The sequence below is a fragment of the Oncorhynchus clarkii genome, chromosome 1 (assembly GCF_045791955.1).
Source record: "Oncorhynchus clarkii lewisi isolate Uvic-CL-2024 chromosome 1, UVic_Ocla_1.0, whole genome shotgun sequence".
In the NCBI taxonomy this organism is placed as follows: Eukaryota; Metazoa; Chordata; class Actinopteri; order Salmoniformes; family Salmonidae; genus Oncorhynchus; species Oncorhynchus clarkii.
Window position 1 is genome coordinate 80,974,446 of NC_092147.1, and position 15,113 is coordinate 80,989,558.

Sequence of the window (15,113 nt, forward strand, 5' to 3'; positions counted from 1 at the left end):
CTATTAGTGAATACCATAGAATCAGATTCGATGTATATGGGGAATAACGTTTTGTGTGGCTACCTTTAGGCTAACAATGTGTTGAACAAATATGAGCGCTGTGTTTATTTTGACCATTGTGTGTATACAAAGTAGGGGGAGGGATAGTATGACAAAGTGAAAATGGTATGGGTGGAGGAAGGGAAGGAGGGAGGGAGGCATCGCTTTTCAAGGGGCAAAGCCAAAGCCGAGAGGGACGCTGAAACAAGGTTTTACGAGCAGCCCACTCACTGGTTCACTGGTAAGCCTGTTGGACGTCCAGCTTGGTACTCTTGATAGTCTCCTGATCAGGGGGGATGACGCGCTTGTCCCCTCGCATGTTCCTCATGTAGATCACCCAGGACCATTCAGAGAGCCTAAATGTTCAAATTGAGCCATTTTTGTCTCACTTTAAAACCAACCAAGACCTATTATGCGTGATTTTTCATTCATAGCCCTGCTCCCTCCTTCCATCCATCCCTCCGTTCGTTCCAACGCTGGCCCCCGTCTCGGTGGTTTTTCACTTTCCCTCTCCACTCGTCGGCTCGGACAGCTAACCTAGTCAGGGGGCCAGTGTATCCACTCCAGGAGTGTCAACTCCAATCTGGCGAGATTTGGTGTGAAATGTGGTGCCACGGTGTGGGGGCTCGCAGGTCAGCTCAGTAATAGATATTGCTTATTCATCTAGTTGTCTGTGTCTCCTCTCTCCTCTGGCCCTGCGGCCCTCTTTGTTTGGCTAAATCATTTGAAGATTTACGGTAGAGTCTTAGATCCCTGAGAAGCGTTCCCCTGCTGTACTGTCTCTATGTCCCTGCCTGGCGGGGAACTCGGCACCGGGGACAAACAATGGCCGCCGTTCAAAAGGGGCTTTCCCCAACACAAGGCTTGGAGGACATCTCATAGCGTGACACTGGGCACCGGGGAACACACAATTGCAGCCGCACAAAAGGGCCTTTTCCCCAAGACAGTGACTCAGTGGACAGCTCATGGCATGACAAGCAGGCCAGCTCTCAGGCTAATTTGCTATGGAGCCAGTCTGTCCAAATGATGCTTAATCAGATGCCTGAGCTATCAGTAAACACCATTCAAATGGATCCAGAGAAATAAAATGTCAGTTTGTCCAGAACCTCCCATCTCCTTGTGATGAATAAGACAAAACTTAGTAAATGCTTCATACATTAAGTCATTATTTATACCACCCTGCATACCACTGCTGGCTTGCCTCTGAAGCTAAGCAGGGTTGGTCCTGGTCAGTCCCTGGATGGGAGACCAGATGCTGCTGGAAGTGGTGTTGGAGGGCCAGTAGGAGGCACTCTTTCCTCTGGTCTAAAAAATATCCCAATGCCCCAGGGCGGCGATTGGGGACACTGCCCTGTGTAGGGTGCCGTCTTTCGATGGGACATTAAATGGGTGTCCTGAGTCTCTGAGGTCATTAAAGATCCCATGGCACTTATCATAAGAGTAGGGGTGTTAACCCCGGTGTCTTGGCTAAATTCCCAATCTGGCCCTCATATCATCACGGTCACCTAATAATCCCCAGTTTACAATTGGCTCATTCATCCCCCTCCTCTCCCCTGTAACTATTCCCCAGGTCGTTGCTGTAAATGAGAACGTGTTCTCAGTCAACTTACCTGGTAAAATAACGGATAAATACAAATAAAAATAAGTCAATTCTACAGATGTGTTCAAAAACCTATATATTTCCTTTTCTTGTTTTCCCCTCTCTCTATTTCTCTCCTATCTTCCCTCCTTCTCTTCATGCTAGGCCTGGTCTGAGTAACGTTACCTGTTAGTTGGAGCGCAGGATGAAACGCCCTCTGCGTTTAAACAGAAAGAGGTTCCCGTAATGATAGAGCCAGGTTTAATCTGCCGGTACCTCTGACATGTCAACCTCAGCCAGGCAGCCAGGCAGGCGGCTGGGTGGGTGGTATGTCCTCCAGGCCCTTTGAAGAGGGGCGATTTCCAGAGAGATTTGGATCATTACACAATAAAGAACACTTCATAAGTAGTGAAGTGAGTTTGGAAATGACGGTTAATGATGTTGACAGCAATTCACCTCCACCGAATTACAGAAGGATTTGACCAGACTTGCCTTCTTTAATGAGCCCCACTCTGTAGAGGTAATGGCCCAGCAGCGGTGAGAAAGTAGGGAAGGAGGGAGGGAGGGGGACAGATGGAGAGAGGGTGGGGGGGAAGAGAGAGAGAAAAGCTAGCATCCATTGTTAGCGTTATGCAGATAAATGATCACATGCCTCCCTTTACATTGTCATGCCAGGGTGCTACTAAGGCCATCTTCCGAAAAAAAGAAACCACAAGCGCACGTACACTAGGCCTTCTCCTCTTCGATCTTCAGAGAAAAGCACGTCTTGATCTGAATACCACATTGCATTGAGAAAGCAACCACATGCCCCAATTATTTTCAGTGAAGGCTTTTGAAAAGTACACAAACACTCTAACAGAGATAGACAGGTAACTCTGGAGATTGGGCAATAGTTTTCTTTGCTTTTGTATCAAGGTCCTGTGATGATTAGGGAATGTGACTTCCTTGTAAACTTTGTCCTCCATAATGTTGCGGTGTTGTTAATCCACCCATCATGCCAAGTGTCTGCCAGTTGGTGTGAAGGGCTTCTCCATCGTCATTAAGATGCTGTATTTTTTTTACCACTACAGACACCCGTTTGGTTTGCCGTGTCTAATCATGTTTATTCTCAAGCTCATTGTGACAAAATACTTCACTTGACAGAGCGACAGTTGACGTACAGTTCTATTTTTCCCCACATGGACTGTTGTGCCATCAAAATCTCCTATCTGTCCGCGGCTTTGAGCATCTCCGGCGGAACGATGAATATGTAAGTCCTAACTGGGATACGCTGCCAATTATACATGCATAAAGATGTCAGTTATAATGTAACATTTGAATTAGAGGTTGTCATTCCATTTCAAACGGTCTTGTGAAGTGACATGTTCTATTATCTCTGTGTACGGTGTAAAACGAGACAAAGACAACCAGTTGAGAGATGTAGATTGGTAGACAGGTTGTCCTGTATTTCTTGTTCTTGTAGATGCGGCTACATGGTATCTCACAAGCACTCACCACACACATATGGATAGTATATATCAGCTACAAACATATACTTACGTTAACATCATTTGGCTGTCAGCTGAAAGAAATCAAACCTTTAATCACTCAACTAAGGCTGGATTCAATCACACCCACAAGGAATGTAGCTTAGTTGTGTACCGCTCATTTACCCTTTAGGGTACATCTTCATTTAAGCATGAATAACTACAGTATATTCCTTCATAAAAGGGAAGTACAGATAAAACAGGGGGGGGGGGGTATATAGAGGTTTTAATTAGTATGACTACTAGTCTAATTATCACTTCTGTCCCTGCCCGCTCCTGATGCTGTAGATGTAATTACCATGCCGTAACATTGTGGAACGATATTGCTTTCCCCTTGTCATTTCCTAAGACGCTGCTGTACCTGACACTTAGCGAACCTCTTAATGATACACTGGAACGACAGCTAATTATATGATAATAACAGGTTGAAGAAGGGAGCAGGATGGGGGGATGGTGGGTGGGACTACCATACTGGTGAAGATGCAGAGCAGTGAATTGTTGTCTTGATCACTCTGATGATTACACACCAAACCAGGCTACGTTTAATTACAAATATGTTCATAAATTATGTTGAACTCAGTTCAACTTGTGTTAGTTTGGTATAATACGGTATGCTAATTCAATATGGTATGTACTATGTATGATAATAATAATACTACGTGATGTTGTGTTTAACATATATACAGTACCTGGACACACCTGTTATTTAAAATCCATTCCAGGTGACTACCTCATGAAGCTGGTTGAGAGAATGCCAAGAGTGTGCAAAGCTGTCATCAAGGCAAAGGTTGGCTACTTTGAAGAATCTCAAATATAAAATATATTTTGATTTGTTTAACATGTTTTTGGTTACTACATGATTCCATATGTGTTATTTCATAGTTTTGATGTCTTCACTATTATTCTACAATGTAGAAAATAGTAAAAATAAAGAAAACCCTGGAATGAGTAGGTGTGTCCAAACTATTGACCAGTACTGTATATAAATATATTGAAATCTTCAATCTAATTACAGCTATAGTTTACAAGCCTCAATCAAGCACCAGTTTAGCAATCAGAGACCACACCTGTTCTATTTGTCGTTCTACTACCAACATCTTGTATTGCTCCCGTAGAGTACCGGTTTGTTAGAAGGAAGTACCACCGGTACCAGTTAGACCCCCTCACTGAGATAGCAGGTTCCTACATGACTTCCACACACCGGTTTTAGTCAGACTGGTGTCGTAGTCCTCACAGCAATCACACGGCAGGAACACAACTGACAAACACATTCTCAGGACTCTGGTAGGGGGCTGATGGGTAATTTGAATAGGAGTGTAGGGTGGTTGGCGGAGGCATCAACAGCACCCTTCGACTGCTTTCAAAACTTTTTAATTAGCTCTAATTACCTTTGGAGGGAAACATTGGGGCTTGAAAGGATTTGTGTCAGCGAGTGAGAGATCAAAGATAGTCGTGTAGTTTGCATGTTAATACTGAGAACAATAGGGGGCAGTGTAATCATCATACCCTGGAGAGAACTAGCCCAGGTGTGTGTGTGTGTGTGTGTGTGTGTGTGTGTGTGTGTGTGTGTGTAATTGTATTTGTGCTTGCGTGTCTGTGTGCATCTGTCTTTGTCTAGGATGAAAGGCTTTCGTGTGGTCTATCCTATAGATGAGGTCTATCATAATGCATTAGTGGACATGGCTGTGGCAGGGTCGTCCATCAAAGCCCATCCATCATCTGCCATGCAGTGACAGGCCTCTAGTGATTATTTGCTATTAGGTGAACGTTGAGGCATACACAAGGCTGGGAGATGCTAGTTGAACTGGCTCAGGCCTAATGTGGAAGATGTTGACAACACTGAAGTGAATAATGTAATGATGGGGTCATATTTAAACTGACAGAGACATGAAGGAAGCTTTGGTTTTATGGTTTTGTGTGTGTGTGTGTGTGTGTGTGTGTGTGTGTGTGTGTGTGTGTGTGTGTGTGTGTGTGTGTGTGTGTGTGTGTGTGTGTGTGTGTGTGTGTGTGTGTGTGTGTGTGTGTGTGTGTGTGTGCGTGTGTGTGCGTGTGTGCGTGTGTGTGTGTATGTGTGTGTGTGTGGGGGTGTGTGCAGCACTGATGTAGCTACATAATGACAAAGATGGCATCTAAGAATTGATTTTCGGCTCAGTCTCACAGAGGGATGAAAGCATTTGTCATATGAAGAGACATCTAATCATTCAATACTAAAATTCACAAGAAACGTTGCTGTGCTGCAAGCACTGAGACCATACAACATGAAGAGGAATGATTAGAGGAATGGTTAGTGAATGATGGAAGGGGGGCTGAGTGAAACAGTTTGGGAAGTACTGGCCTAGTCCAATAGAGGGAAAACAACTATTCAAGACCTGAACATATCTATCAGAATATCATTCTCTTTTCAGCCTACTTGTAAATTGATTAGACTTGTTTTAAATGTAATGTGTTAACATTTGATTGATTGATTGTTGTAAATTGACTCAACATAAAAATGTGTACTTGTAAAATGACTTGACTGTTTTACCTAAATAAAATGTGACAGTCCTAAGCTATTTGTGTGGACTCATTCACAGAAATGTAGCCTTCTATTTGTACATGTATCTGTGCTATTAGTCCAACTACTAGGCTTTTTAAAATCCTTACTTTGTTTGCTTTAATCAAAATATGTTTTCTAGTACTTTATCCTTACTGATAGTTTGACCGTTATTCATACATTTGTAAAGTTTTCTGGTATTTATATGCTACCAACTTCCCTTCCATCTTATTGGTTGATAAAAGCTTATCACACACTTTTTGACCAATTAAAAAATGACATGTTGGTAGTGTTTCTCCATTTGAATATCATTTCAAGTGTTATAATCAAACTCATTAAGGTTCAATTGATGTTGATTTTGTGAAATGATTAATGCATAGACTATTTCAGCCTAAGACAATGTGCCGTATACAATTGAATCTGTTTTATTTGCACATGTAACCCTACGTTAACTTCAGTGTGAACCTCTCTCACCTCTAATCAGGGTCTTTGTAGTTGGCAATGCCTTTACGTGTATGACATCATCAGACACTGACTGTGTCTTATTCAAAGCAGATTAAGCGCATAAAACCCGTTCAGGAAGGATTTACCAATCCGCTCCACATGTACCCCAATGATTAGCCTCCTCATTAGCAGTCATTCACAGCAGCATGGGTAGGGAACAACGTGTAATCCTCTAACGTGTGAATTGACATGTATCCCGGGAGGATGGAGAGAGAGAGAGGGGAGAGCTATATGTGTGTCCTGGAAGTGGGGTGGGGGATAATGACCACCATCCTGTAGTGACTGACGCCTGCCTCCAGTGTGTTTGGATGGGAGTAGGTGGGTCATGATGGGTGTTCAGGGCATATAGTCATCATAATGTTCCTCCCATTGAATCTGTTGTGTTTTCACACACAGACACATTACCAGGGAACTGTTGTTATGGTGTGACGTGTAGTTCTGTTGTTGTTCAATAGCAAAGCCCGTTGCAACTCTGCAATCCAATTGCCAAGCCCCAACTGACTGTACCTGCTTTAGTCACAGGACAGCCAATTGCTCCCAGAGTGACGTGATCGCCCAATGAATCCTAATCGACTATTCAGCCTGATGGACAGATGGACGTTTCTGTTCCTTCTTGTCTTTCCTCTCCCAGACATCTCTCCATCTCTTTCCATTAGTTTTTCTTATTACATTTATTAAAACCCATCCGGATCCTACTTTTCCCTTCTCCCGTTCATTACTCTGCCTTATCATGGCAGGCTATCTGAAGTGTGCTGCAGCTAGACCATTATGCACGTATGAAGGCCATCACTGCCCCAGTATTGGCCAATTCATCAAACATTTATCTGTTGCTCTCTGAACAGTGTGTCATTTTGCTCGCCAGTCCGCAGCCGTCTTACTGGAAGAGAGAGATGACTTCGCCAGAATCTACACCACCACCAATAGCTTAGAAGTGACACCACACAGGCCCTCTAACTTTAAAACAGGGCCTAAGGCTGTGGCCTGTCTTGACTTTTCAGTGTTCTTCTCTTAGTTTTGTTTTTCTACTCAGGCAGACCAGAGTTCTGAAAATATCTATCTGGTTCTCTACAGATTGGATCCACTAGTAAAGTGAATATAGAGTGTCCTCTATAACTGTGGGGATTTTTCTTTACCTGTGTGACTGGTCTTCATTAGGATTGTCCTGGTTATGTTTGGACTCTGTGAGGGAATGGATATATATGTTAGGTTGTCTCCTCAGTTGACCTCTAATCCTAAACACTACTAAAAATGCCAACTGTGATTTATTCTGACACATAAAGAGAGAAGCGGAAAGATGTAGAAGATCTGAGGCTATTATCCTACTGTCATTCCTTGCTTGAAGACATTTTACATGAGATGGACCTACGCCATTGGCAGGAGTGACTGACATTTCAGCCAATAATCACAGAGGGTTTTCTTCCCTCCGCGGGGCTGTCAGTGGTGGTTTATCAATCAGTGTGTCTGCATTAGTATTAAACTACTGATCCAGATGCCTCTGTCTCTGTCTACACCTCTCTGGGTCACAGGTATGTCTCCTGTCCTGGTTCCTCATCTGGCCTCCTGTCTCCTCTCCAGTCTCCTCTCCAGTCTCCTCTCATGTCTCCTCTCCTGGCTCCTGTCTCCTCTTATGTTCTCCTATCTCTTCTCATGCATCCTCGTCTGGCCTCCTGTCTCCTCGTCTGGCCTCTTGCTTCCCATCATGTCTCCTAGTGTAGCCTCTCGTTTCCTAGTTTAGCCTCCTTTCTCCTCTGTCCTCTCCTTTCCACACCCGTGTGTGTGTGTGTGTGTGTGTGTGTGCGTGCGTGCCTGCGTGCGTTGTGCACGTGTGTGCGTTGTGCACGTGTGTGTTTTCCATTTTACCCAACCATAAGAGCTTTGGGACTTAATTAAATTATGCTCATTAGTTGTCGTAAAAAACTAAAGAGGACTGGTTATGTTTTTAACTAAATTGCATTCACTCTGTTCTCCATATTAAAACTAGGCTCTTAGAAAGGTAATGAAACCAGATGTTGGTGTTAGGGGAATCTGCAGAGAGCGCCAGGGAAAGGTAGGCCATCATTGTAAATAAGAATTTGTTCTTAACTGACTTGCCTAGTTAAATAAAATAAACAAAAGCTGGAGACAATTCAAGTAAATCCTCATACTGTATCCCCCTACACACACACACACACACACACACACACACACACACACACACACACACACACACATTTAACCTTGTGGGGGGACACAATTCAGTCACATTCAAAATCCTAACCACTAGCCCTAAACCTAACCCTAAACTTAACCGTAGCTCCTAATCCCAAACCTAATTCTAACACTAATTCTAAACTCCATAGAAATAGCATTTCAACTTGTGGGGACTAACAAAATGTCCCCTGTTGGTCAAATTTTTGTTTGTTTACTATTTTTGTGGGGACTCCAGGTCCCCACAAGTATAGTCAAACACAGGACACACACACACACACACACACACACACACACACACACACACACACACACACACATGCACACACACCACCAGGATGGGATTAGGTAGCTGTGCTGTGCTCTACTCTCCCCTTGCTGTGAATTTAGTTGATTAGATCGGCCGGTGCACACAGCAGTGGTGACATGAAAACAACCTCTGTGCCATGCAACTTCTTTTAACCAAGCAGTTCACAATGCAACACACAGGAGTACAGACCCTACTCTATTATAGACGCACACGCAGGTATGTATGCATTAACACACACACACATGGGGATGATTTCAATGGGAATACAGTCTGATGTTCTAAGTCTTAGTTTGGCATCGTACCTTGTAGTTTTTCTTCTTTAAGGCCAGTTTGAATGTGTTCTCTCTTTCTACCCACACTTAAAAAAAAATAAGTATTTTATTTAACCTTTATTTAACTAGGCAAGTCAGTTAAGAACCATTTTTTATTTACAATGACGGCCTACCGGGGAACAGTGGACCTTGTTCAGGGGCAGAAGGACACCTTGTCAGCTCAGGGATTCGATCCAGCAACCTTTTGGTTACTGGCCCATCACTCTAACCAACTTGCTATTGTCATGATAACTGTTATATTTCTATAGATGAAGTCACAGACACTAGCCCTACCAGAAGGTACATCGCTTCATCAGAAATATCACTATGTTCACTAATATAGTTTTTTTTTATCTCACTTTAAACGTGGTGGTTAAAGAATGTGTTACATCTTAAGTTCTTATTTTTTCTAATGATGAATAGAAATTACAGTCATGTGAGAAAGTAGTCCTATTATAATGTTCTTCTCAGCCAGGTTTCAATGTCAATGAAGTCAGTCTGGACACATTAACATGTTTTGCTGACAGGATGGCCTGAACACATGATTAACATAGTGGGCTGACAGGATGGCCTGAACACATGATTAACATAGTGGGCTGACAGGATGGCCTGAACACATGATTAACATAGTGGGTTGACAGGATGGCCTGAACACATGATTAACATAGTGGGCTGACAGGATGGCCTGAACACATGATTAACATAGTGGGCTAACAGGATGGCATGAACACATGATTAACATAGTGGGCTGACAGGATGGCCTGAACACATGATTAACATAGTGGGCTGACAGGATGGCCTGAACACATGATTAACATAGTGGGCTGACAGGATGGCCTGAACACATGATTAACATAGTGGGCTGACAGGATGGCCTGAACACATGATTAACATAGTGGGTTGACAGGATGGCCTGAACACATGATTAACATTGTGGGCTGACAGGGTGATCTGCACACTTGATTAAATAGTGGGCTGACAGGATGGCCTGAACACTTGATTAACATAGTGGGCTGACAGGGTGTGTAGTGTGAGGGATTATACAACACTGGCTTTATAAACCTTCAACAAGGGTTGAACTCTGCAATCCCCCTAACATTACCCTGAACACTGCTCTCCATCATCTTTATGCCACTTCTGTGTGTGTGTGTGTGTGTTTGTGTTTGTGTGTGAGTGCGTAAAATCAATGTATGTGCATCAGAGGGTTCTGCAGTCCTTCACAAAAACAAATGATAAAAAAAACACTTTAACTAAAAATGTTTTGGTGTTAAACCAACCCCATCACAGTTTTCAAAAAAGTTTCCATTTCCATTCAGTCTGTGATTGTGGGAGTGTGTATTCTGTATTCGGCTGGTCGGGCTGTGATGATGATGGATGACAAGTTAAATTTGTGTCCGTGGAATGAAGGTGAAGTGTGACAGAGTGATTTGTCTTGGGAATGGAGGGTTGGGGTCAGGCCAAACCAGGCGCCTCCAGACACAAGACATTGACAAATTCATCCTGCCCGCCACATTTCTGAAGCCTTTTGTTTTGAATCCTGGCTACTCACTGGTGACCCCCATCCCTCATCCTGCCAGCGTTGTGAAGGAAGCCCTTCGCCGCTGAGTCCCGGGTCCAGGCCATGCCAGGGGAACTCAGCACCACTAATTCTCCTCATTCCCTCTCTGACAGGCCCCTGACAAAACTCTCCCTGTCTCTGCTGACGCGTGAAAAGAGGGAGGCTGAAATATTTATTTCTGCACATAATGGCCGTCTGCACAGATTTAGAGCCGTATCATTTTTCTCTTCTCTCTGTCTCTCTCTCTCTGTCTCTCTCTCTCTGTGTCTCTCTCTCTCTGTCTCTCTCTCTGTGTGTCTCTCTCTCGGTGTCTCTCTCTCTGTGTCTCTCTCTCTGTCTCTCTCTCTCTCTCTCTCTCTCTCTCTCTCTCTCTCTCTCTCGCTTTCTCTCGCTTTATCATTGCAGGTCACTGGCTGGCCTGAAAGCGTTCACTGGGCTGGAAGAACTGGTCGTCGACAACAATCTGCTCGGAAACGACCTCCAGTTGCCCAGGTTACCCACCCTCCACACCCTGACACTCAATAAGAACCAAATATCCTTTCAAGCGAAGCACTCATTCTCTGTGTCATTCTGTAGCATTGGCTACTTCATAGAGCTGTAAGAACATTAGTCTCTGGGTGTGTTCAGAGCGGACACTGGACGCTCTGGCCAAGGAGGTCGGTTGATCCAAGCATTCTGACCTCACAACGGCAGTCAAGCACCCAAGTAAACTGGCTAATGTTGGCTAGCTTGCTAACTACTTCCAGACCCAAATGAGACAGATAACACCTCACTCTGACCATTTTACTCACCCTAGCAGAGCTGGTTAGGCTGTTTTCATGTTATCCAGAGCGTTGGTGACCGTAACTGTGCTGCTGGAAATAATTGAATTACTCTTTTTTGTACTGACATTTACCGACACCGGCCACATTCAACTGGTGTTGAGCATTTGTAAATTCATCAGTTATTCTGCGCTCTGGCTCACTGACGAGAGTACTCTGAAATCGGAGGAGATAGGCAGAGTGAATTTACGAATGCACCTGTTGTTGTGCTTCTGTATCTCTGTGTTCTCTATCTCTCTGAAAGGCCTCTGGGGTATTTGTAGTACATGTAAAAGCAGTGGTAAAGGCATGTGGGTCTTGGTACCTCAGACCCCACAGACTAGTTTCTACGCCACGGGGACCTCTAGTGGAAACAGGGATATAAGACAGCAGGGTCTGTGTCGATATGTTGAGGAAGAAAATGGAAAGAGAGGAACTTCTGAGCATATCTTTGAGAAAGAGCAATCTATATATATGTATTAGTAGTATAACCAACTACAAACATTGACAAATTAACCACTAGTATAATAACTCATAAACAGTAGGGTGTAAAACTGGAAACCTCAACAAAATAAATATGTTGAAACAAGACACTAGAACATTTAACATATGAAAACCAAACATGCAGTCATTATTGTAACTCTGTATACATTTCCAGTTACATGTATATTTTGTGATCAATGATTAAACAGCTCCATACCTGTATACCTTCCTCATAGTAAACCGTAAGCACTCAAATCCAGACACTGCAATATTACACTGCTTATGATCAGACAGAAAATGTTTCAACTTCCTCCCTTAGCGTTAAGAACCCAGCCTAACTACGTGTCCTGTTTGTCCCTGGTAGCCTCCCCAGTAGATCCATCTACAGGGTAATGATGCAAACACACAACTACCGTGTCAACATTAAAACTGGGCCTCCTTGAAGTGCGTGTCAACTGCTCTGAAGCAGAGAGAGAGAAAGAAAGAAAGAGAGAGAGGGGGATAGGGAGGGGTGAGGGAGAAAGAGAGCGAAAGAGAGGTGAAGTGGCCTGCACATGCTAATGCCCCAATTAGACCACATCTTGATGTGGAGCTGTGCCATTTTACACACTCCACCACTGCATTAGTGCGCTTTCATTTTGACACTTTGGGCTCAATTTTCCAATGAAGTGGATGTATTAGTGATGACTGTGCCTGTTTGGGAGGCTGGTAGCTTTTTTTCCACATTTGGGGGGGGTTTATGGTGTTGGCTACGGCTCTGCGAATCATGGACCGTTTGAACCACAGGGCATCCATCATTTTGTCAATGTTTTAACGCTCCCCACCCGGCCACCTGGGGGGGGGGGGGGGGGGGGGGGTTGAGGAGAGAGGGAGAGAAGAAGAAATGGAGAGAGCAAGAGAGAAGGGAGAGAGGAAGAAAGATGGCAGGGTAGAAAGAGAGAGAGAGAGAGGGAAAATACAGAGAAACAGACAAATAAATGCCTCTGAGCCTTAAATTTTTATCTGCTCTCGCCTGTGACTAGCTTTCTGAAGCTGGGGGGGGGGGGGGGGGGGGGGGGGGGGGGGTAAATGCTAATGTAATTAGCAGCCTTGACCTCTGACACCTGACTGACATCGAGGCACTGCTGGAACACTTGGCGGAGGCAACTCCGTCGCTGCAGTACCTCAGCCTGCTGGGAAACGAGGCCTGTCCCAACCAGCTGGTCAGCCTGGACAAGGATGAGGATGACTACCAGAGATACAGGTAGGGAGGGACATGTGTATACAGTACACACACACACACACATACAAGAACAGGAACGAGGACGACAGTCAGAGATACAGGTCATTGCCAAAGGGTTGCACAGTGATGATGTCATTAAAACTCATGTTGTTTGTTCTCTGCAAGCCCGGTCCTGACCGTTCTGCCGTCCCAGGGCAAGACCAAAAAATTGCTGGCACCGCTAAACTAGAATAGTCCCAGTAAGCACAATGACGTTGAAAAGATGTCTAAAATAGTATTTTCCAAACGTTCAATCTAGGTTCTGACTGAAAGGTGAAAAAAGGCATATTTTCCGGATGTTGAATATGGAAATCAAGGCCGGTCCGGACTGCACCAAAACCATGTGTCCAAAAGGCATCGGCATTGGTCCGTGCTTACTAGGGTGTAGCCTACAGTGTTGCCTGGCATTATTTATGAACGCCCATCTATGCGGTAGGCCTACTGTTTGTAAAATACAAAAAGAAACGTTAGCGTCTGTCCGTGCTTACTAGCTTACTACCATGTCGGCACGCAATGGAATTTTATGAATGACCATCCATGTGGAAGGCCTACCGTTTGTAAAACAGGCAGTTGCATTGGCTTTATTAGTTCTGATTCCTGTGACTAATCACTTTGGCTATTTACATTCCTTAATAGTTCATTGACACACCCGTGCGGCAATCTAAATAACATAATATAAAAATCTGTCAATTTAAGCTAGCGATATCATTTTTTTTGCATGGGCTGCGTCTCAATCTACCGCATCCGCCTCCTCATGAAAACGTCTGTAGTGTCCGGATGGTTTGGCCCACAAACTACCAACAATGAAAATGGGAGACTCTCAGGAATACGATGATGTTCTCCGTTTTACTCTACGACCCCCACAAGTCCCACGGGACTCGTCTGAAGGTAACCCGGACAAACAAATGGAATATGGAGGTAGTTTTGTCCCAACAAAAATAAGAGGTTAAATATGTGTCAAAAAAACTAAAATATTTCTTTATCTTTCTTATATCTTCTAGATATAGGACAGACACTTTAAAACCTTATTCTTTATCATTTGTTTTTTGACTGTCTTTTTTGCTATTTCTAAATGTGTTATTCAATGCTTTTCTATGGCCAGAGCATGTGAGCTAAACTATTGAAACCAAACCATATGATTTGAATAAAGAGTATTTTAATAAACAACATGAAAAGGTGACTGTAAGCAGCACTCATCATTTGAGATAAGTTACTTGTCGTATTAAACTGCATCAAAACATTCTAAATAGGTCAGACAGACAGATAGCCTAACACGCTGCCCAAACCGGAAGCGTCACGTGTGCGAGCAAAACACAAAATAAATGTACACATACATGTTATTATATCATTGCACCCACACTGCTCCTGCGCCAATGAGCGTCTGCGTTGCCAGCCACTAAAATAGAAGTTGCTTCTATTTGTGGTGCCGAACGCGATGCAAGTCTTGCTTCTCCCATCTCTTCATTGGCTTTAAGAAGCATATACCCACGTGGGTGATTGATGGGTAAGAACCCATCTCCTCATTGGTTTTACCCACGTGGGTGATTGAAAGATGAATTGATGTCAGTTGTGTTAATTCACCTTATTATGAAAGTTGCCAAACGCCATATAAAGTCCAAAGACGAAAAGGCCTGGAAGGAGGAGAGATGACTAGAAACGATTCGGTTGACCGTTTTATGTGTGGATTACTGTAATTGTCAGAGTAGAGGACCTTGTACATTTCAGGTAAAATAACAACTCAATGTTTATATCCCAGGACACATTAGCTAGCAACAGAAAGCTAGCTAGCTAAATAGGACAAAGTAGCTAGCAATTGCAAGCTAGCTAGCTAAATTGTTTAATACGTTTTGACCTATCCCCAAAATAATATAATTGGTTCAGAGTTTGTTTTGATATTTCAACCTGCGTGTCGTGATCGCGTTTGGTGTGGAGGGACAAAATCAATTTGCGCACGATGGTGCACGCTGACGCACGCATGCATCCAGTTTGGGCAAGATGTAAGAAAGAACAAACATTTATTAT

General features: G+C 43.7%; 1 protein-coding gene across 1 annotated transcript in view; it reads left to right on the top strand.

Annotated features, from left to right (window-relative positions):
- The window catches only part of LOC139417975 (leucine-rich melanocyte differentiation-associated protein-like), a 420,419-nt gene that overhangs the window by 254,740 nt on the left and 150,566 nt on the right, over positions 1–15,113 (top strand). Inside the window, exons 3-4 of the mRNA XM_071167016.1 lie at positions 10,953–11,079; positions 12,934–13,073. Coding sequence (XP_071023117.1) covers positions 10,953–11,079; positions 12,934–13,073 — 267 coding nt within the window. The remainder of the gene's footprint in view (positions 1–10,952; positions 11,080–12,933; positions 13,074–15,113) is intronic.